Source organism: Aotus nancymaae, unplaced genomic scaffold (assembly GCF_030222135.1).
Source record: "Aotus nancymaae isolate 86718 unplaced genomic scaffold, 86718_ANA_hifiasm-v0.15.2.pri h1tg000014l, whole genome shotgun sequence".
NCBI lineage: Eukaryota > Metazoa > Chordata > Mammalia > Primates > Aotidae > Aotus > Aotus nancymaae.
The window spans coordinates 64615491-64638260 of NW_026988425.1; the positions used below are offsets into that span (position 1 = coordinate 64615491).

The window sequence follows — 22770 nt, forward strand, 5'->3', positions numbered from 1 at the left end:
TGGCTCATGCCTGTAATCTCAGCATTTTGGGAGGATGATATGGAAGGTTTGCTTGAGCCCAGGAATTTGAGACCAGCCTGGGCAACACAGTGAGATTCTGTCACTTAAAAAAAAAAAAAAAAAAAAAAAAAAGCCAAGCATGGTGGTGCAGCCCTTTGGTCTTAGCTACTCAGGAGGCTGAAGTGGGAAGACTGCTTGAGCCATGATCACACCATCGCACTCCAGCCTGGGTGACACAGTGAGGCCCTGTCTCAAAGACCAAGCGAGAACAAAATACCAAATAAGTGAGCTAAGAATTATTTGTGTAAGTGAATCAGCACAATGGCAGCTAAGTTCACTTTTAGTTAGCCAGGTAGGAATCCAGGAATTACGCTTAATGGGATAAAGTACTTCCCTCTTCCATGTCTTTCTTCCTCAATCAGTTTGGATTTGGGACAAAGGGATAGATCATTACAGACCACAACCAACCAAAGGCCATTTTAAGTGCATGTTAAATAAAGCCTCTGGAAATAAGCAAGGGCCCCCACTCAGAGAAAGACTTTAGTTCACACAGTATATGTAAATTAAGGATCAGTGTAATCCACATAAGCTGCTGGCAAAGACCAGAGATCCATATATGAAATTCATTTGAGTGAGGTAATTTCTGTGACTTAGGAAGTAAATTTAAAAATGAAGGGTTTCTTTTTGTTCTGATCCCTCTCCCCTCCACTTTCACTTTGAGGCACACCTCCCTTGACCCACGGAGGGCCTAATCATCAGAAATGGGACATTAGCAACAGCAAGGCCAGCAGAAACACCTGCCTGGAAACCAGTTAATCCTGTCCATGTCACGTCAGAACAGAAATCCTGAAAATACGCCAAGGCCTTTTAATACCACTAATATATTACAGCCACACTGGACACATAGCACATTCTTGCCGACATGTGAACTCATTTTCTACTGTTAGAATGCAAATCTGGCTCAGATTGGAAGGAATATTTCCCTGGAAAAGGACTTATGTATAATTTTGTGTTTTCAATCACCAGTACCGACTACAGCAGGGTTAAAACAAGTATATTGAGAAATGTACATCCTTTATCCTTTGTTATAAATGTCTGGCTGCCAGCATAATGATTCACTAGACGTAAGTATAAGGTGACAGTACAGACACCAGACCTGACCATCTCAGGACTGAAATGAAAGCCCAGGGGTAAGCCCTAGTAACCAGAGTCAAGACAAAACAAATATGTGGCTCTATGGTAACCTGTACACCATGGTAACAAGACAACCAATGTCCTTCTAGGCCTCATACTGGCTGTAAAAGCTGCTTGGACAGGAGCAGACACTGCAGCCGCCTGTGGGATGTAAGGCTCGTCATGTCTCCTGGAGTTCAAGCAACCCCATATTGTCAAGGTCCTAGGTGACCAAGAGGCACGACCTTTGGGGCTGGTGGGAGGGTAGTGTTCTTGTCCTGGTAAAGTGAACACCTTAGAACTTTGAAAGAAATATCTGACCCAGATCTCATCAGCATCACACATTCACACAGAATGGTTTAAGATGGTTCCATCTCTGGTCCCAGATTCATTTCTTGAGGACTTTTATGGAGAAAAATGCTATGTACCCTCTCGGGACTACATGGGAGTACAGAAACACCAAACATATTTAAAATGAAATTTTACCCTCTCTTGAGTTCCTACTGAGATGTTTTTGGATGAGAGGTGAGGGACGAAGCAGTGGAATAGTTTTTTCCCTAGACAATGAACTATAAATCAATGTTGATCATATTTTCTAGTACCTTTGGTCAGAAGCATTGAAAATGTCTGTGGTTTTTCATTTTTTCAACTGGGTAAGTATCTACTCTATAGAAATAAAGAAAGTAGGGGCAGGGGAAAGACAAAACAAATTCAAAGTTCAGGTTATGGGAAAGAGATGGCTAAATCTCACTGTATTAGTCTGAGGAACATACCGCTTCTGTACACAGCTTTATGTCTTCTGGGGAGGCAGCTACTTTCTCCATCACTTGAAGGGCTCTGTCAAGGTAGCCTGGCTTCCATATCAGAGGCATGTTGTGGTACACGGCCCGTAGCCCTTGCTGCAATTCCACCTTCCCTGTGGCCAGAAAGAACAACAAAGAATGTTCAGCCATGTCTTCTTCCTCCTATTTCTAAGACTGAGGACCTGAAGGCCCAAGTGAATGTTCACCTGGCAGCTCTAGAAGCAGAGAAGGGTCACTTCTAATCTGTGCCAAGAGACTCGTCTCATCCAGTGACGTTTCAGATGTATAATGAAGAACATGGTAAAATTCACCGTATCCATTTTTTAATATAAAATTAGATGAACTTGTTTTTCTTCTTTCTCATTTGGGCTGGTGGAGATTTTCATGAAGATGTATAAACCACGGGGCTGAGGGCAATTGAGAAGCTGACATATATGCCTTTAGGTAAGGACACCCTTAAAAAACTAGTCAACTGAGCCGGGCACGGTGGCTCATGCCTGTAATCCCAGCACTTTTGGAGGCCGAGGCTGGTGGATCATGAGGTCAAGAGATCGAGACCATCCTGGTCAACATGGTGAAACCCCATCTCTACTAAAAATACAAAAAATTAGCTGGGCATGGTGGCGCGTGCCTGTAATCCCAGCTACTCAGGAGGCTGAGGCAGGAGAATTGCCTGAACCCAGGAGGCAGAGGTTACAGTGAGCCGAGATCGTGCCATTGCACTACAGCCTGGGTAACAAGAACGAAACTCTGTCTCAAAAAAACAAAACAAAACAAAACAAAAAAAAACAAGTCAACTGAGATACAATTTTTGTTTCAAAAACAAAATCTTCCCCAGAAAAAGAAATCCCACAACGTTCCTACTGTGAAAATCTTGTCAACCTCCGACAACTTTTCCTGCTAGGAAATGTTTGACATTTTTCGAAATCCTTCAAAACACCCAATCTACTGTCATTATAAAAAAACCTCATCTTTCCCTCCTTTCCTTTGAGTTTCATCAGTTTTAAAATCACAGAGTTCTCATGATCCCTTCTGATCTCTGGACATGAATGCTTCTCTGGGTACCTCAAGCCATCACACCTGGAGTTCCAGATGTGGACACCAGAAAGCAGGGTCTTCTGGTAGGGAGATGGCTGTCTGTATTCCTGTGGCGTAGAACCTCTCTGTACTAATGACCTTGAGCTGCCCAGTCTTAAATCCACCTTCTTTTATCTTTCCTGGGAAGGAGGATTGGGGAAAGCCAGAGTAGGACACAAACAGACAAAGCTTATCAGGTGACAGCTAATTTTAGACCTTTAAGGTGCTTGGGGCTGGACTGCAGTTACATTCTGGGCAGCTGCTTCCATCAGAGTTGAGTGAGGCTGCACAGCATATGACACAATGAGAGCAAAGAGCTTCTGATCTGATGGTTGCCATCACAAAGAACCAGAGTCTCTGCTCACAAACAACCACAAAGTACATTTTCTTTGCCCTGTCAACTTCTGACCAATCCAGGCTGTATGACAGTCCTGAATGCTAATCTGAAAGCAAAGGAAAATGCATGTAAATCAATATTAAAAGGAGGTGGCAAATAAGGAAAAAATGATTTTTAAAAAGAGTGGTCAACTCCTTTGTTAATCTGATAAGACAGTCAATAACATCAACTTCAAAAGCAGTCAAACTGCCATAACTTTGTGATTTTCAAAACACAAAGGTAGCAGAAGCAATGTATAATTGAGAGATGCCTAATTACTTAAGAGATGATGGGAGAGTAATAAAATAATATGTATTTAATAAACCTTCTATAAATAAGGACAACATTTTATGTACATTTAGGTTGAATCTTTTTTTTTTTTTTTTTTTTTTTTGAGACAGAGTCTCGCTCTGTTGCCCAGGCTGGAGTGCAGTGGTGTAAACTCGGCTCACCACAACCCCACAACCTCCTCCTCCTGGGTGCAAGTGATTCTCCTGCTTCAGCCTCCCGAGTGGCTGGGACTACAGGCACACACCACCATGCCCAGATGATTTTTGTATTTTTAGTAGAGACAGGGTTTGCTATGTTGGCCAGGCTGGTCTCGAACTCCTGACCTCGTGAGTCACCACGCCTGGCCTAGGTTGAATCTTATTTGCCCAGATTCCATACAACCCAGGTTCTGAGGGCACTCTTCGGGAGGTTTTGTCCTCTTAACCTTTCTGATTTTCAGTGGAATCAGGGCACAAGAGGAAAGCCACCACTGTACCTCCTGGTGCAGTTACACAGTACCCATGAGCTATTCCACTTTTCCTGAAGTGCTCTACTTGTGCTCTCAGTTTCTCTTCCCTAAACAGGGTTAGAACGTCCCTTTCTTTATCCCTTCTTCACATTGATTGCCACTAAATATTATTATCTATGGCCACCAGAACTAGTTCTTGCTTTACCAGTGGTGACAGATTTTAAGAACACTTTTTACTCTCTTATGGAGTAACTGTAAGGCCTTCAAGGTCTATTTTTATGTCTAAAAATGAAGGATAGTTGGATTTCACTGGTAGACTTAAATCAAATTATAATTTTATTATGAACTAGAAGAATGCAACAATTCTGCCGAAGAACATTATCTGTAGGGATCATTTAGCTTACCAAGAAGTGCATAGCCATATAACTGGGAACTGAAACCCACTGAGTTTTTCTGTTTCAGACCTGGAAGCAATAGGGATGCACCAAAGTTCCTCTCCTCTTCCCACTGCAACAGAATATACTGGATCATGGTCCACCCAAGGAATGAGTACTTTATACAAAAATGGGACTTTTAATGACATGAGGAAAAGAACACGTTATAGCATTAAGTAAACAAAGAAGAACAAAGCTATATATACATTATAATCCTAATTTTGTAAATAAAAGGTACTTATGTCTAAAGAAAAATATAGGAAAGAAATACTCTAGATGTTAATCGATTTTTGGGTAGTGAAATTATGAGCAATTTTGGTTTTCTTTTCTGTATCTTTTATTATTTTCCAAAAATTTGGCAATGATAAGCATTTCTTTTACAGTCAGAAAAGCAAAACAAAACAAAAACGAAGAGTACACCTTAAACCAACAGTCACTTGAGACAATCAATAAAGATTCAACATGCTGTTGGCCCCATAGTCACTCACACTACTGTGGCCTGATGGAGCAAGCTTTTGAATTTTAAACAATTTAGCAATGGTAAGACTTCTTGAGAGTGTTAGAATAAATACCACTATTAAGTCGCTTTTAGACAGATTTGTGCCTCTCAAAAACAAATTAGGCAATCAGAAACACTTAGTGATCGTTTCTTTCAACCCAGGGTGCAAAATTATGCTTCAATAAAATCGAAGCCTTTTGAGACAGCGGGGTAACAAAGGGCAAAAATACAAGCATTGCTAAACCTGCTGCAGACTAGTAACAACAACGACTAGAGGACTTGCTGGCAATGCGGCCAGGGGAGAGCCCTGGCAACTCCCCAGTGGGATCTGTGATCTTCTTGGTCCCACATGAATATACACTGACCAGGGCTGGAGCCTTAACTCTGGCTTCAAAACATAGAACACTAAGCTCAGGTTGCCCTGCACTGGTTTCTGTACCCAGAGGTTAGGGAGAACAGAGAATGAACAATGTCTGCAGCCTGCAGGTGCAGCCACGTGCAAGTGAGGCACCCCAGGTGTTAATAGGCACGCAAACATCTTTACTGTGAATAGCCTTTGTGCAATATGAGTGTCATTTCTTGAGGCTGTTCCTCAATCTTTGAGAAAAGCAAAGACCTCGGGAGAAAAACAAAACTCCCTCACAAGCATTTCTGCAGCATAGGTAAATAAAAGAGCTGGTAATTAAAAACCAGGTCATTTTACTTTCAAAAGCAAATCACTCTAAGAAGTTTGATTCTCCCCACCTAAAACTGCATGAAAAGTGGGGCCCGTGAATAATAAACAAGGAGGCTTAAAAACATGATTTCCTTCCCATAGGGAAAAACATGAGCAACAGTATCAGGATGTAGTAGGGGTTAAAGCCAAATGAATACTACAATATCTAAGCAATAGATAACTTTGATGTGTTAGGAGTCCAGCAAGGGTGATGATACTTCTAAAGGACTTCAAAAAAGATGAATGAAAACAAACAAATGACTGTCTTAGAAATTTTCTGATCATTGTCTGGGAATACTGCAACTACTGCTGCTTATATGAAGCTATTCATGTGTTAACATAAAATAATAGATCTCTTCCAAGCCTTTAGTTTCTTTTCTATTTTTTTTCTTTGGAGACAGGGTCTTGCCCTATTGCCCAGGCTGGAATGCAGAGGCGTGATCACAGCTCACTGTAACCTCAAACTCATGGGATCAAGGGATCTTCCCACCTCAGACTCCTGAGTAGCTAGGACTACAGGCATGTGCCACCATACCTGGTTAATATCTTTTTTATATTTTCAATTTTTGTAGAGATGAGGTCTTGCTATGTTGCCTAGCCTGGTTTCAAACTTTTGGTCTTAAGCAATTCTCTTGCCTTAGCCTCTCAAAGTACTGAGATTACAGGCATGTGCCACTGCATCTGGCCCAAGTCTTTAATTTCTATTGTAGATACTATAACGGACTAATTCAGGTACAGTTTCATCAATGCCCTCAAAGTTTTTCCATTTTATGCTTTGCCTCTTCTATTAATACAAAGCAAATCCTCATTCTCCCAACTTCCCCTCTTTACTCTCTACTTCATAGCTAGACATCCAAAAGAGTTGTCTATACCTCTAAATCATTCTACAAACCACTCCAATTTGGTTTTCTGCTCCATTACTTTTAAGGAAACAAGGTTACAATTTAGTGCCTCTCATGCCACTAAATGCAATGAACTAATGAACTTTTTTTATTCCTCATCTTACCCTACCTCTTTGGAAGCATTCTACATAGTAGACCATGTCTTCCTGTGGATTCTGTGGCCCAACACATTCCTGATTTACCTTCTTTTTGCTTTCTGGCTCATTTGCAAACATTTACTCATGGATATAAGTCTCCAAAATTATATCTCCAGTCCATCTTTCCATTAAGCCCCAGTTCCTTGGTGAAATCTCGTGACTGTCTCAAATGAATTTCAACATGCAACATGTTCAAAGCCACATTAATGATTTTTCTCAAAATATCCAGTCTTTTCCCAAAGTTCTCTTTTGCAAACAACACATGGAACCCCTTCCATCCAGATGGATAAGTCAGAAACTGAGGAGAGAATATGTGACCCCTGCTTCCCTGCCTCATCTTGTTATTTACCTCCCAAATATGCCCACTGGCTACTCTCTAACTGCATCACATCCTACTCTCTGTGCTACCACTATTCATGGTAGCCTCTCAAATGGTCTGACCATAGCCATCCTTGTCCTGCTGTGATAGCTTATCCAGAGGACCTTATCAAAACACAGATTTGATTATTATATATCTTCTGTTTCAAACTTTTCAAGGGCTTCTCACTATTTTTAGGATGAACACAAAATGGCTTAGTATGACCTACATTCTCCAACCCTATCTCACGCCACATCCTCCCTACCATCTTCTGTTGTAACTACATTGACTATCTTCTTCCAGCCCATTTCTGCTCATTAAGTTTTCTGCCACAGAGCATTTGCCAAGGTTATTTCCTCTTTTTGGACTGTTCTTCCCCTCCTTAGCCAGTTAATTACCAGTCATCTTTCAAATAGTAACGTAAGAAATATATCCTTAAGGAAGCCCTTCCTAACCAATTTAAGTTTAAAATACAGACAAAACTCCCTATAATATAGTCTTTTCATAGATTTCTCCTTTGGAGTGCTCATGATAGTCATAGTTTTATACCTGTGTGATTGTTTCATTAAAACATCTGTGTTCTTCCTAGATCGTAAGTAGGAAATGTTTGCTCACCATTATATAGCTAGCACTTGCCAACATATGGAATTTGTATGTGTTCAATGTAGTATATCTAATGAATTAATAATGAATGTGGGGTATACTGTAAGACTCTGACACTCATCTTAGAAAGGCATAACATGCCACCTACTCTTTAGAATGTGGGCTAGACTAAATGACCTCCTCAGTTCCTACCCAAACTGGGATTTTTTGATGTTACAACTGAGGTTAAGGGCAGATGGCAGAGGCAGACTGCCTGGCTTTACCAGGTGGCTTTGTTATCTACTAGCTGGGGGGTTGCTCTGTAACATCTCTAGGCCCCAGTCTCCTTATCTGCCTAGAGTTGTCGTGAGAACTAAATATGTTAATACATTTATAACAAGAACATAGCCTGGTGTAAAGTAAGTGCTACATAAAATATCAGTTGTTGCTCTTGTTATTCTCAGGACAACAATAAGCAATGATTAAATACTCAAATCTAAGACTTGAAACCAAAACTTGACATTCTAGACTTTCCAAAACGGAACTGCCCTAGAGCAACCTTAGGAAAATACTGATACAAATGAAATAATCAGTATTTAATATCCCAGGTAATGGTCAACGTTAGCTGCCTCACTGCCTCTTTGACATGCCATGTCCAGCTCTCAATGATTACTAATGACCCATTTCTGAATGTCTGAGGTGCACTCAAGTTTCAAAATATGCACAAGGACTTTCTTCTGAGATTCTCTCAAGTGGAAGAACAACCAATTCCATTCGTTAGAAACCAGTAACTAAAATGTATAGAATGAACACTCATTCCTGGTTGTGCCGGCAGACAGCTTTTTCTAGCTTTTGAGAGCAAGCCCCTGCTTGCCTTTTCTAAAGTTCTTAATACTGCTTTTGGGAAGATCACTTACACTGAAGTCTGTCTTCTTTGCCAGGCAATGAAACAAAACATAGAGGGAGAGAAGTTGGGTGGAAGGCACTTCAAAGGCTTCTTGCATCATGACCTCAAAAACCACAGATAAAGCATCTAGCAAGAAGATGAAAGTAAAAATGAGAGAAAATTAGTTGTAGGTAATATTACCAAATCTCTATTTGACTATAAACACTCTTAAAAAGTGGGGCATGGTTAAAAAAAAAAAAGGCAGAATTAAGAAGTAAAATATCTGGGCTCTGGCCCTAGCTCTTCCACAAACTAGGTTTTTCCTAAGCCTTCAGCTTCTATTTTACATACCACAATGAACTAGATCAGATGCTACTGCACCAATGTCCTGAAGGACATTAAATAAATGGCTCATTTCTCTTGGCTCCCAGCATCATCTTCATAATAATAAAATACTATTTGCTTTATCTACTTCAAAAGAATTTTGGATAGTTCAATAAGATAATATATATGAAAATGGCTCACACTGTGATGCAAGTTTAAGGCATCGTACATATCAGCTAGAAGAGCTAAGGCATAAAGGAGAAACATATATTCTTAAGGTCACCCTGACAAGTGGAGCAGAGAGGCTGGTCTGACTGCTCTATTCTCTGCTGTGGTACCTTCTCACTGTTAAGGCAGAAGAGGACAAAACACTAAAGGAAACCCTAAATCTCAGGTATTATTTCAAAGGAAGCAAAATAATGACTATATAAAGGACTGGCTCAGTTTAAAATACTTGTTGGAAGGGAATGGGAAATGTTCATTCATAAATTATAAGCCCCTGAGTATAACATATAACATATTTGTTTGCACATGAATGCTGGTCATAGGAGAGCAGGCTTGCAATTTTTATTTTCTCTTGATATTCTACAACATAAATGGAGGCCAAGAAAATCAAGTCAAACAATTTTTCTGTAGTTATTTGGTGGTAAAGTAGAGAATATTAACAATGACTTGAAATACAGTGCCTGTTTATATCACAAGCACAACAAATGTTTCTGACTTACTGAGTTATTTTTTTAACCAATTTTTACATATATTCATGACTATAAAATAGCACTGATTTGCAGCTGTTCCTAGCCAGCTGTTTTTGCACATATTGTCATGGTTCTGAATGAGGCCACAGGCATGAATTTCTATGTTCTTTTTGCAAACGGGGAAACTGAGATAGACAGGCAGACCCGGTAGTCAACTAATAAGTCAATAGAAAAATAAGAAACCCGGAAGGGATTTTCTTTTACTAAACAAACAAACCAGTAATATTTTAAAAGAGCATAGACTCAAAATTCAGTTGAAAAAAAAAAATCTCATTTCTGCTAACTGTTCATTACTGAAGCCAAAATTATACTTGAAAAATAAATTTACTTTATCCTTTATTTATATTCTGGATTTCAGTCAGTTTGGGGAGTGAAATTAGATTGGCCTGTATAATTAACTTACTTTTCCTCTACAAGCATTTATGTACTTTGATATTTTCTATCTTAGCAAAAACAAAAAGAATAATATTTTTAAAAATTTTGCGTAAATGATAATCATCAAAACTTTTCTGACTAAAAGAGTGATGAAGAGATGCTATTAAGGAATAAGGAAGGGGAAGGTCTTACATTTGTACACCTCCCTTTGGGAGTTGGAAGCCCTATACACACGGAATCTGGGCTTAGTTTCTTACCTTTGTAATTTTCTTTCTTTATGAAAGAATCCATCAGTAAATTGAAGGTAAAGTTATCTGGAAAAATTCCATATTGAACCTATAATGAAAATGAACATAACAGGAAACAAAAGAGAAAATTATCTGATTTACTCTGTAATATATGCCTATGTATTACTCAGAATAAAACTTGTCACCATTAGCTTTAAACTATTTGACTATCATTTTACAGCATCTGTAACAGTGAAATAGAAGCCATGACTCATGAGGTTTGGTAACTGGAACTGCTGGTCAGAGTGAGAAAGTTTTGAGTGGGTGTCTGATATGAGAATCGATATGTAAAAAATAAAGCTCCAATTCTAACACCTCATCATAGCTTTAAAAAAAAAGAAAGGAAAGAAACCCACATAAGCCCCCAAACAGTTCAGTGGCTCTTTTTATAAAGTATGAATAATAATGCCAAAACGGACTCTCATAAGAAAGCAGACATTACATAGCATTTTCTGGTTCTTAGTTTGGCTTTTAATATTCCAAGAAATATGTCAACAAATATTTACTCCAAAGTTTCTAGAATATTGTGTCACACAACTCAATATTTGAGAATTCAGATTTCTTAAAATGTGGATGCCTTTAGCAACTGCAGAATGTTGATTTTCTAGGAGATGATAAATTCCTACATCTTAGACCTATAGAATCAGAATCTCTGGGAATTGGGCACAGAAACCTGAAATTTTAGTGAGCTTCTTGTGATTTTCATGCATACTCATTTTACTACTAATGATCCAGATTATGGCTGCATTTTTATTTGTTTCAAATTCTTCAGTAAGGTCAACCACCATACCCCACAGGGCTCCATTCTTCCCTCTTGCAACCAGTAGAAACACCTGAGGAATTTTTCCAAATTATATCCATATCCCCTTGGAATATTTTTATATAGTCCTACCCCCTGATTGTGAATCACTGCTGAACTGATTCACTGTTTCCAGGAGTTATATATAGGAGTCTCAGGTGTGCTGAAATGGAAAAATTGTCTAAAAACCACTGTTTTATAGGTTGTAGCTCATGGCCAGTGTCTATATTTCTCAAAGCAGTCATCCAAATCAGTATTAATCCCTAAGGCAGGGTAAAAACAAAATATTTTAGAACGATAAGTCATTAAAGCTGAAAGGGATTTTAGAAATCAACTGGTCAGTGATTCTCAACCCAGGCTGTAAATGAGAATCAAATGAGAGCTTTAACAAACAAACAAACAAACAAACAAACAAACAAACAAACAAACACACAAAACCAATGAGGGATGAAGAGGCAGGGCACAGAGGATTTTTAGGGCAAACTATCCTGTATGATACTACAATGATGGGTACATGTCATTATACATTTGTCCAAATTCATAGGATGTACAACATCAAGAGTGAACCCTAATGTAAACTAGGGCCTTTGGGTGATAAGAGTTTGTCAATGTAAGCTCATCAATTGTAACAAATGTACTACCCTGGGGTAGGATGTTGATTATGAGGGAGGCTATGCATGTGCTGGGGCAGGGAGTGTGTAGAAAATCTTTGTACTTTCCACTCAGTTTTGTTGTTGAAGAAAACAAAAATATTTCTCCTCAAAATAATTGAGGATGTTCAGTTAAAGACACTGAAAATGCAGGGGAACACTCTTCCTTGGCCTCCAATTGCCCGATGGCAGCACACAAATTCTTCCTTCCTAGAACAGCACTTGCTTCTCAGCCCAGAGAAGGCACCAGCAGGAACCAGAGGAATCTGAGAACAGATTTTACTATCTTCCCACATGTTCCCACCTTTAAAGACTGGAACTTTTCCCTCCTTTGTCTTGTCACTGTATAGGATTTACGGCTCTTGGCTGAAATACTATTTCAGCAAGGCCCCACACTACTGCCATGAGATAGAAATGCTTTTGAACTGATGCCTTTCCTGTGTGATGTGTACAGCATGTGTTAATAAACTTTTGCTTTTCTTTTGTTAATCTGACTTTTGTTTTCAGCAGAGCGTCTCAACTAAGAACCTAAAAAGGGAAAGAAAATAAATTTTCTCCCCTACACTGTGAACTCAAAACTGATCAAAAAATTTAAACTTATTTAAAAAAAAAATTAAAATTCCAATGCCTGGGCCCCAGACAGATCAATTAAACTAGAATTTCAGTAGCAGAGGCAAACATCTACAATTTTTAAAAAGCTTCTTGGGTGACCCTAATGGGCAGCCAGAGTTAGAAATCATTGATATACTACAACCCCCTTGACTTAGAGTTGAAAAAACTAAGATCTAGAAGAATACAATTATTTGACTAAAGTTACCAGCAACCAGTGGAGCCTGTGAGGCTGCAGCCTGGATCTTCTGATTTCTAGTTTGATGTCCTTTCTACTAAAAGACTCAAGAAGCAGCAAAAATAAGACAGGTGTTGGTCTGCTGTTCTAGATCCTCCTAGTTTTGTTATCATAGAAATCTTGGAGTGTAATCTGTGTCATTATACTCTAAACTGAAGAAAACAAGATTTAATCCATTATCCAGGGACCTAGCTCTCTTACTCCCTTCCTCACTTCCCCTTAACATACCTTATACCCAGGCAAAAAGGCAATGTATTACTGTTCAAATTGAGTCTTTGTTTTCGCCCAGTTATGCCTCTGGTAATACTATTTGTACCAGCCCATCTCTATGGGCAAGCATGCATCTTTTGGCGACCATCTTAAATGGTACCTCATGTCTCTTTTAATTATTTCCTTCCAATCAGATTCTCTCATCTCAATTCTTCAAGCTGTCTTTACTTTTTTTTTTTGAGACAAGGTCTCATTCTGTTGCCCAGGCTGGAATGCAGTGGTCTCCTCACAGCTTAATGCAGACTCGACCTCCTAGGCTCAAGTGATCCTCCTACTTGAGCCTCTAGAGTAGTTGGGACTATACGTCTTGAATTCCTGGGCTGATGTGATTCTCCCATCTTGGCATCCCAAAGTGCTGGGATTACAGGCATGAGCCACAGTCCCTGACCTTTACAAACATTCTTGCATGACACTTACATTTGCCTAATATTAAATTTATAAGTAATCCTGCTTATCTGCCTTATTAAATTGTAAGTTTCCTGAGGGCAAGGACAAAATGTTACTCATTTTTGTATCTACTATCAATAACCAATGTCTCACAAACAAACTGTGTATAATATATATTAACTTGAATTGGGCCAAAGTCATGGAAATAAAACCATTCTGCACAGAAGGGGGACTCAAAAACAAAATCAGTATTCCTTTTCACTGCTAACTTTCAAGGTCCAGTGACATTACGGGCATAATACATTTTCATAAAAAGACTGTTAAAATGTCTTTATGGTTCAAACTAGTGTTTAGCTTCAGACTCACAATAATAACATTCTAAACTTCTGTTTATTTTGTATTTACTATATAGAGTAGGAAGGTAAGAAAGACTCAACTCTTGGGTGGTGTAAAAGTCAGAAAGATCCTAATCCTAGAGTGTTCTCAGGCTTGATGGGAGGAGTCAGGGACTCAAAAGACATAGGAGCAAACATGGTCATGTTTTTCTCCTAAACTTCAGCAGAGGGAAACAGGCAAGAAATCTAAGGCTTAGCAATAAAGAATGAAATGACCGCCAGTACAGAGTTCTTCTGATTAGACTACCTTTTGCTTATTCCTGTCCTTTTCTGAGTCACTATGTTTAGAAAAGCAGCAGCTATGAGATTTTAAAAAAAATTATGAATGAACTTATACCCAGTCCCATTCTGTCAATAAGAAGGATATTTAAAGCCAAATAATTTTTAAAGGTTATTTCTGGTGTTATTCTTTGCTGTACCATAATAGGTACAAACACCATATCATCTAAACTCAGGAAAACAGGCTGCAGATCCACGGAACCACTCACCTTATTTACAAGGGTATATAAGGCTTTGTCTTGTGCATCGTATTTTAGACACTGCCTAATCCAGGTGTGGATAGTCCAGTTTCTCAGGTACCAGCCGTTGGGGCTGTGTCGAAATCTAAATAAGCACAAGAAGAGAGAAAACTGGTGTTAACTCATATATATCAAAACACATCTTCTATCAACAGGTCCTTCTCTTAGATATTTACAGAGTGTAATGTGACAGAAATTCATAAAAGTTATGAATTCATAAAAGTTATGAATTCATAAAAGCTGACAAAAACTTGAGAATGAAACTCATTAACCACAAAGTCTGAAATGGTAAAGAGAAGAGAAGGCAAACTAATAAATAACAAAAAAATTTTACCAAAATTGTATTCCTTATACCCCTTGCTTCAACATCTTATTTTAACAGAATTATGAAAAATGATTTGGGAAAATACTAATCATGGCATTATGTAAACAAATGTTTCATTAGAAAAGAGACGTGAAGCTTAAGCTGAAACTTTGGAAGTTTAAAACAGATGAAGAAAATGAAAAATAGGATAGCACAGCAACTCTGTAGAGGAGAATCAGCTTTGAGCAACAGTGGGATTTCTTGTGGCTCTTAGGAAGACTGGGACACTCTTCACTGAGTCAAAGGAAAACAGAGGAAATAAAATAAATAACAGGAAACCAAGAAATAAAAGTTGAGTAAAACAACATTCATGCCCTCCAGGATCCACAATCCCACACTGCCTTCTTCATAGCTCCACTGTAGCTTGTCAGTTTATCCCTTACTTCCTATAGCTCCCCACAGGGTCTTAAAAGTCTGAAGCAGTCCAGGATGAGTTACATACAGTAATAGTATTCCCACAAAGGAATGGTGCTTGGAAAGGAATTCCAAATGCTGCTTTTGCCTGAGTTCACACACATTGCTAACACCTGGGATGGAAGCTGCTGCTCCTAGTTCCTGGGGTCTGTGACAAGACTCAGAGTGGAGATTGGGCTGTGAGATGGGGTGGAAAGGGCTCTGTAGTCCCTCTTTTTATTTATCTACTTTGATTAGGATGGACCCTCATATACTATATCATGTTAGCTGAAGTCCTCTTGTTTTCCTTAATCATTCAGGAAGCAGGCCAATCGCTGGGCCCCACAAATTAAGAGTTTAATCACACTCTTCTTAAAAAGAAAAAGGTGAGACAAAAACCTAGTGCTAAAGGAGTCCATGCCATATTTGGGAGTCAAGGGTACAGATGAATTGCAGTGGCTTTTAGAAGCTGATTATTCAGTCTGCTTCCTGTTATTTCCTGCCATCTGCTATTGGGATAGTTTCCTCTGAACAGGTTCTCTGCCAAAGTAATAGCTAAGAAAAGAAGAGGAAGTGAGAAATAGTATTTAATTTAGGATATCTATTAGAGCTCTGGTGAGAGATTTGGCAAAAATAAGATCCAAAGATGTTTTATGGATTTAGGGTCTTCTAGGTCACCTGATTTTCTTAAATATTTCAGGTTTTGCTGGAAAATGTCTTTCTCACTGTATTTTTCTCTACAAATTGGCCCATTAAAAATCAGAACTATGTCAAATTAAGTTTAGGGTGAGAGTGACCTGGCCAGAGAAAGGCACTGTATAGGGGCCTTAGATCCTCAATCTTATAAGTTCCTCTGCAAAGAAATGAAACAAAATATACCTTTTAGTATTTCATGCTTTCGCTCACATTTGTTTTTATATTTGTATTTTTATTTTTTGAGACAGGATCTCACTGTCGCCCAAGCTGGAGTGCAGTGGTGCAATCCTAGCTCACTATAACCTCTAACTCCTGGGCTCAAGCAATCCTTCCTCCTCAGCCTCCCGAGTAGCTGGGAGTATAGGTGCATGCCACTACATTCAGCTAATTTTTTGTAGAGACATAATCTCCCTATGTTGCCCAGGCAACATTTTCAAATCAATAGTTTAGCTACTTGATTCTTGTTTCTCTGAAAAATCCGAGATTTAAAATGAAATGACCAATTAAAAATTAGTTTAAATAAAGAAAGAAAGTCAAGTAAAATATCAGGTATACTGCCTCACTGATGGTGATGCCTCCTCATCAGCCTGTAAGTTCCTGGGTTAACAGAGACAGAGACTGACTTGCTCAATACTGATTCCTGTACTGACACAATTCTTGGCCCATAGGTTTTCAGCTAATTAAAAAAAAAGAGCTTTAATTAACACTGGTATTAAATGCTATTATGCACCAATCATTTTGTTAATGTCTATGGTATATATGAAGACATGTAAATTCCCTGTTTGGGACATTTATAGTCTCATTACAAAAAAGATGCACACATAATTTAATAATAATAAATGGTGGGGCATGATAAGTACCAAAGACAAAAAGAGATTGCTGGAGGCTAAAGGGTTTTTTGGTAGTAGCAGTTGTTGGGTTTATTCAACTTTTCCTTTAAAAAGAAACAAAACAAAATAAGATTTTTTTGGTAATGACTTCAGGAAAAAAATATATCAAATGCCAATTACCACTCTCACTCAAGATTATTTTAGACCTAATCCTCATTTTAAATCTAAGCGTCTGGCTCAGGATGCTTCCAGTGACCACTAAAGTTGTAACTTTTTCTTTGATAATGAACTTTACAATAAGAACACCATGACCATATCTAACCAAACACCTTTCTCTTATTCATGATCAGCAGATCACTTTTAGGCTTTGAAAAATAACAAAGACTGATAATGAGAGCCTAGCTTTAGACCTTCAAAGCTCAAATTAAAATGCATTTAAAGCCATTTGCTAAGCTTCTAAGGCTAACTTCAACACATAGAAGAGCAGGAAAGTCTTTTCTTCTCAAAAGCCCTTCCTTCACAGACTTTCTCTCTTAGAAGCCTGAAGGGAAAGTTACTCAAGACTTCACACATTGAGTATGATCATCTCTGCACAGCAGCCCTTTGAGATATTTGCCAAGAGACTCAGAGAAGTCTTTAGTAAGTCTCCTCCCTTTCCTATCCTGGGACAAGGCTACTTGGTTTAAGCTCTGCTCTCTAAGCCCTAACAATCCTAGACCCAATTATGTCTAGGTCATTTTCTTTCTTTTTTATTTTATAAACATTTTGAGAGATAAGGTCTCACTCTGTCACTCAGCCTGGAGTGCAGTTGCAAGATCACAGCTCACTGCAGCTTTGAACTCCTGGACTCAAGTGATCCTCCCGCCTTTGCCTCCTTCTTTATTTCTTTAGAGACAGGGTCTTGCTATGTTGTCCAGGCTGGTCTCAAACTCCTGGCCTCAAGTGATCCTCCCACCTTTGCTTCCTAAAGAGCTGGGATTATAGGCATGAGCCACTGTGCCCAGCCTAGGACATTTTCAATGAACTCTCACAAGAAATATATTGAGGAATAGCAGTGAAATACACACATACCATAACATGTGCTGCCCGAAGGGCAATTCCTGAATTTCCCACCCAGGCAGTAAATGCACTCCTTTCTAGGCCCCCATGAGCATTAAAAAGAGAAGCTTATTTGAGTGGCTATCTGGAATATAAACAAGTCAAAACACTGGGCCAGCAAGGTTCAATTTTGGATGGCAAGTTTGAGACAAATTCCTGTTGGTGACTTTTTAAGCAGTTCAGACAAATAAACTTAAGGACTTCTCAATTTCCAGTAGTAATATGACAGGTGAGTGAGTCTTTGGAATGGGCACTTGCCTGGAATGATTCTGTGGACTGCTGGATGAGCATTCTCCCTTTCTGCCAGGAGAAAGGCAAAGAGAAAAGAATACAACTAACACACTGATTTTTCAATTTGACTGCAAACAGAGTGGCTTTTGTTCTTGCCTGCTCTGACCACCAGCCTGGCAGATTACAGACAGCCACTGTAGGAGTCCCCTCTGTGCGCCTAAGCCATCAGCTGTTTGCTCACCTCGACAGAAGCTTTATTATTGCCGAGGCCAGCAGGCTGTCAAAATAGGCAAACTGTGTGAGTGTAGGAAAGATTAACAAATACAACCCAAATAACCCCAACAAGGTTGTGCTCATGAAGGGTAAAGGTACTCTGAGCTTTCAGCTTATAAAATGCAAGTACACTTACAATTCTAAGGAAATGTGTATTTCTTGGAGGGGCACAAGAAAGAGTGACAAAGTGAACTCTCAAGTTCTAGCTCTAGTTCTAAAAGTTGGTATCCCATGGCTAAAGAGATCTCTGTCCCCAGTGCTGAGTAGGATTTTCAGGTGAAGACAGAGCTTGCCTAGGAAGCCAAATCATGGCCAACCAAATGGCAGGAACTGAGAAGCTTCCTCTTCTCAAAACTCAGGCCATACTCAGAACTCTTCAGGACATCTGCCTGCACTGCTGCTCATTCAAGACTGATGTTACCAGGAGGAGAGCAGAATCACAGGCTGCCAAACTGACATGGGAGTGAAAGTCGATATCACAGAGATATCACAGAGATCAAGAGTGAAAAGAAAAACACCAGAGACTATGATAATATAGGAGGTACTTGACTGTGTGTAAAGTTGCATGGGATTTCCTGTCCAATTTCATCATTTAATTAAAAAAAAAAAGGCTAGGCACAGTGGCTTATGCCTGTAATCCCAGCACTTTTGGAGGCTAAAGTTGGAGGATGTCTTGAGGCCAGGAGTTTGAGAGCAGTCTAGGCAACACGAGACCCCGTCTACACACACACATACACACGCAGCACTCATAGCACATACATAACAAAAAAAAAAAAAAAAAAAAAAAAAGAAGAAAAAGAAAAGAAAAAAAGTGAGCTATAACCTTTCTTCTATGGGGCTGAAATAAAGGTTTTGTTATTGTTGAATGGCTAAAGTGGCAATGCTCATCAGCTCTTTTGGTATCACAAATAAAAATGCTCCAGGCTGACCAGGCCCAACGCACAGATGCCAGAGCCTGGAGCCCAGCAGCTCACAGCTCCACCATTTAGCTGCAACACTGGCTCTTCCACATGAATGAGCAAGCTTTCTACAATGTTTATCTAATTCCAAGAGCCACCAACCTTAAACACACACATGCAGCTTTCCCTCCGCCCCAGTGAATTCTGTATCCTGTGGCAACAGGCTTTACAGATGGAAACCTCAGCCACGGAGCTGGGTAGACACAGAGATGGGAGAGGGCGCCAGGGTAAAGGGTGGAAAAAAAGAATGCCAAGAAGAAAATACGGCTGGCTCCAAAGCCTGTAGTGTGGACCAAGGATCTTATCAATGAAGCAAAGTTAGCAATTATCAAAAGGAATGAGTGCTTCCTTGAACTAGAACCAAAAGCAAGAGTGTTATGTGACTATTTAACTCAGAATCTGATTCAATCACTGCTACCCACTTTCTCATTCCAAAAAGACAATTATTTTCTTTTTCATCCTTTTAGAAATTCTGCTTTCAGAATTGTTAATTTCAAAATATTTATTAGTTGCCCCTTACTACCACAAATAAAATCAAATTTTGATGAGATAATTTTCTAATGACTATTTTATTTTTGTCAAATACTTAAAAAAAGAGAGTGAGGTTTAATACAGAAATCGATAATAAAAACAACAGTATTACAGGATAAAATTTCTTGCTATGGATCTCAGAGTCTTACTCAAATAATTTAAGGTAATTTAAACTTTCCACATACACATTCTTAGCCTGCACAAAATAAAAGCACCAAGTGCAAGAATCACCTCCAAAACACCTCCCCTGCCCTGCTACCAAAAGTCAACCAGTTTGGGATTGAATATTTTCAATGAATTCACTATCTACCTTCACAATGCAGATAAAAACATTTTTCTTTAAAGGTTCTCATTTTTAAAAAATGAAAGTCAAGTTTACAGAGATACAGAGTACAAACAGTAAAATTCATACTTTCAGCTTATAGTTTTATGAATCTTGACAAATGCCTCCAGTTGCATAATCATGACCACAGTCTAGATAAGGCCCCTTTGTAGTCAATCTCTCCAGGGTTTGTTGGTCAATTTAAGCAAATTTTATATGAGTAACCTCTTTGGGCTCCTTTCTAGATATAGAGTTATTAATTTTATCAGAGGAAAAGTAAATAAGGTAATAACACTACCACAATATCTATTGGTTGGTTTATAATTTATATTCTGTCAGTTTCCAAGAAGAATTTGAAAAAATGAAAACTCAGCTTGTGAGTAGTGTTTTTTTGAGCCCTACATATAGTAATTAGACCTTCTGGAATCCCTGCCTGCTAGTCCAAAAAGGGTGATGAGTAAGTGGATTTTTGGTAGAGAATAACAGGGGCATAGAATTTTGCAAATGTGGAGTGCTGAATAAATGCAGCATAACAACACATTTTTTGAAATGAAGATAGATAATAGAAGGACTTGTTAGATATCAAAGTCTGAATTTGTCAGACCAAGGGCTTAAAAAAAGGGGCCATTAGCGTTTCATCTGGAAACACACTGGTATAGATATGATATACTAGAAACTACTCCAGGAGAGTTATTCTTATCATCCATGTCCTCTCATGAAACAGAAAGCCATCAAAAGTAGGACACATGTCACCAAATTATTCTCTCTCCCTGCTCTCTGATCGGTCTGCTGTTTTGCCAGATCTAACTCTCAGTCTAGAAGGCATATTTCTGCTTCATTTAAGTATTCACTGAGTAGCTGCCTTTTGTTTAGGCACAGTGATTTATATTCTTTAACCACTGATCTATTAATTTCCTTTAATTCCATTTCTTTTTTTTTCTTTTTTTTGTAGAGACGGAAGTCTTGCTATGTTGACCAGGCTAATCTCAAACTCTTGACCTCAAGTGATCTTCCTGCCTTGGCTTCCCATCATGCCTAGCCTTAACTCCTATCTTAAAGATGGCATCTCTCCCTTTCTGATACAGAAAAAAACACCTATAGACAAACTCTATGCTCTGCTGCTGTTTTTCTCTCTCTTACTTTCCTGGTATATAAGGGAGCCAGTCAGAATAAAGCCAGTTGTTCTTATCTAAAGCCTGGAACACTATTTCATCAGCCTCCAAAAAGCAGTATGTGTAGACAACCAGGCAGAATTATTTGTGGGGAGAATGAGAAAAGAAACAAGTATTTACAGTGATTGCTGAGGTGCCCTTCTGGAGATGGTCCTAAAAGCAGAAAATGGCTTTGTGGCCACCACCTGACCTATCAGTGAAACTGCACCCAGAAGCAGCCGGTAAGACTTCTCCAGCCACTCTAAAACTGTACAAATACTGACTCACAGGTCAGCTTCATGACTGAGAGTCAGCTGCTGAAGGCCAAGGTTAGGTTACAGAGGGCCTTTAGTTAGGAACACCAGGAAGTTGAGAAAAACTGGATCCTGGAACCAGTCCTGTTTATAAAAGCATATAAAGTTGTGGAAACTGGCTTGATTTGGGCAGAGATAAGAGAAATATTTTGGTTTTGAGTAGGAAATCTATGGGCAATAAATCAGCCAGTTTTAAACAGATGCAAACATTTCCTGATGTCTTCTAAAGCTCTGGCTAGAAACTGCAGATAAAACTTCTGTAAAATCATAAATAATACAATGACTAAGATAGGAAAATCACATATATTAATTAAACACTGGTTTTGAATAATTCTGGGAAAATGAAAGATGAGAAAGGAAAAAAGGAGGAAAACAAAGGAATAGAATAGAAATAAAAACCAGAATTTCTGGCGTATGCTAGGCTTAGTGAAGTTGTCAGGATTAAGTCTACCACAAAAGAAATGAGCAGGCAAAGAGCCTGGCCCAGGAGCTGAAGCACACCAGGGTAAAAGCAGAAAAGAATTAAGCTGGTATTGAGCAGATTTATATGTGTTTGTGTGTGAGATTATGGATTTCTTTAGGGGTATTTCTCAGGGAAGAGAAGCTCAGTACTAATCAGGATTTCTGAAGAATCAGATTTTTTTAAAAGAAGAAAAGCATCTCAGTATTTTAAACATTCTGATTCTCTAACACATGAAAAAGTTGAATCCCTAGGCATTCTTTGTTTGTAGCAAAAGTAAGGTTGGACATACTTCCATTGATACAATCCAAATTCATAGCTAGTTTCTATTTCTGTAACTTTACTGACTCCCCTAGTAAGCTTTTAAGCTCTTAAAAGGCAGGAGACAAGCTATCATTTTGCATCCTACAAACAAGTGAATAAGGACTCAAGTAGGTGCTTGATGATTTGGCAACAGTGACTAGGCCCGCTAAAACATATGAATACCAATAATGCATGCTGAAATTCATGAGGATTTTTTATATTTGAAACAGTAATTCACTTCTGGTTGTTAAGTATTATCCTGCCTAAATATAAAGTTGAAGCCAAGAAGAAATGCTGCCTTTTTTGTATAAGGCAGGAGGAGATCAAAGATGGCAGAGGAAGTGGAGTAGTATGTGGTCACTGCAGAAGCCACAGAGTCCTCACTTATTCCCCCTACTGTTTCCTTCCCACAATACATAAAAGGATGATACATGGATTATGCAATGCAAGCTGAGGGAACAGACAAGCTGCTAGCAGAGTGGAAACCAGTAAGTTGAGGACAGAAGCCAGAGTACATGGGTTCAAAGAATTTCTCTAACAGGAACTCAATAAAAAAA

General features: G+C 38.9%; 1 protein-coding gene across 2 annotated transcripts in view; it reads right to left on the reverse strand.

Moving 5' to 3' along the window:
* Positions 1-22770, reverse strand: part of MRPS27 (mitochondrial ribosomal protein S27) — a 131337-nt gene that overhangs the window by 29240 nt on the left and 79327 nt on the right. For both annotated transcript variants that reach the window (XM_064376039.1, XM_021673210.2), the window contains exons 5-9: positions 14259-14373; positions 10393-10471; positions 8713-8828; positions 4573-4675; positions 1947-2089 (exon numbers count right to left, since the gene is read on the reverse strand). In XM_064376039.1, coding sequence (XP_064232109.1) covers positions 1947-2089; positions 4573-4675; positions 8713-8828; positions 10393-10471; positions 14259-14373 — 556 coding nt within the window. The remainder of the gene's footprint in view (positions 1-1946; positions 2090-4572; positions 4676-8712; positions 8829-10392; positions 10472-14258; positions 14374-22770) is intronic.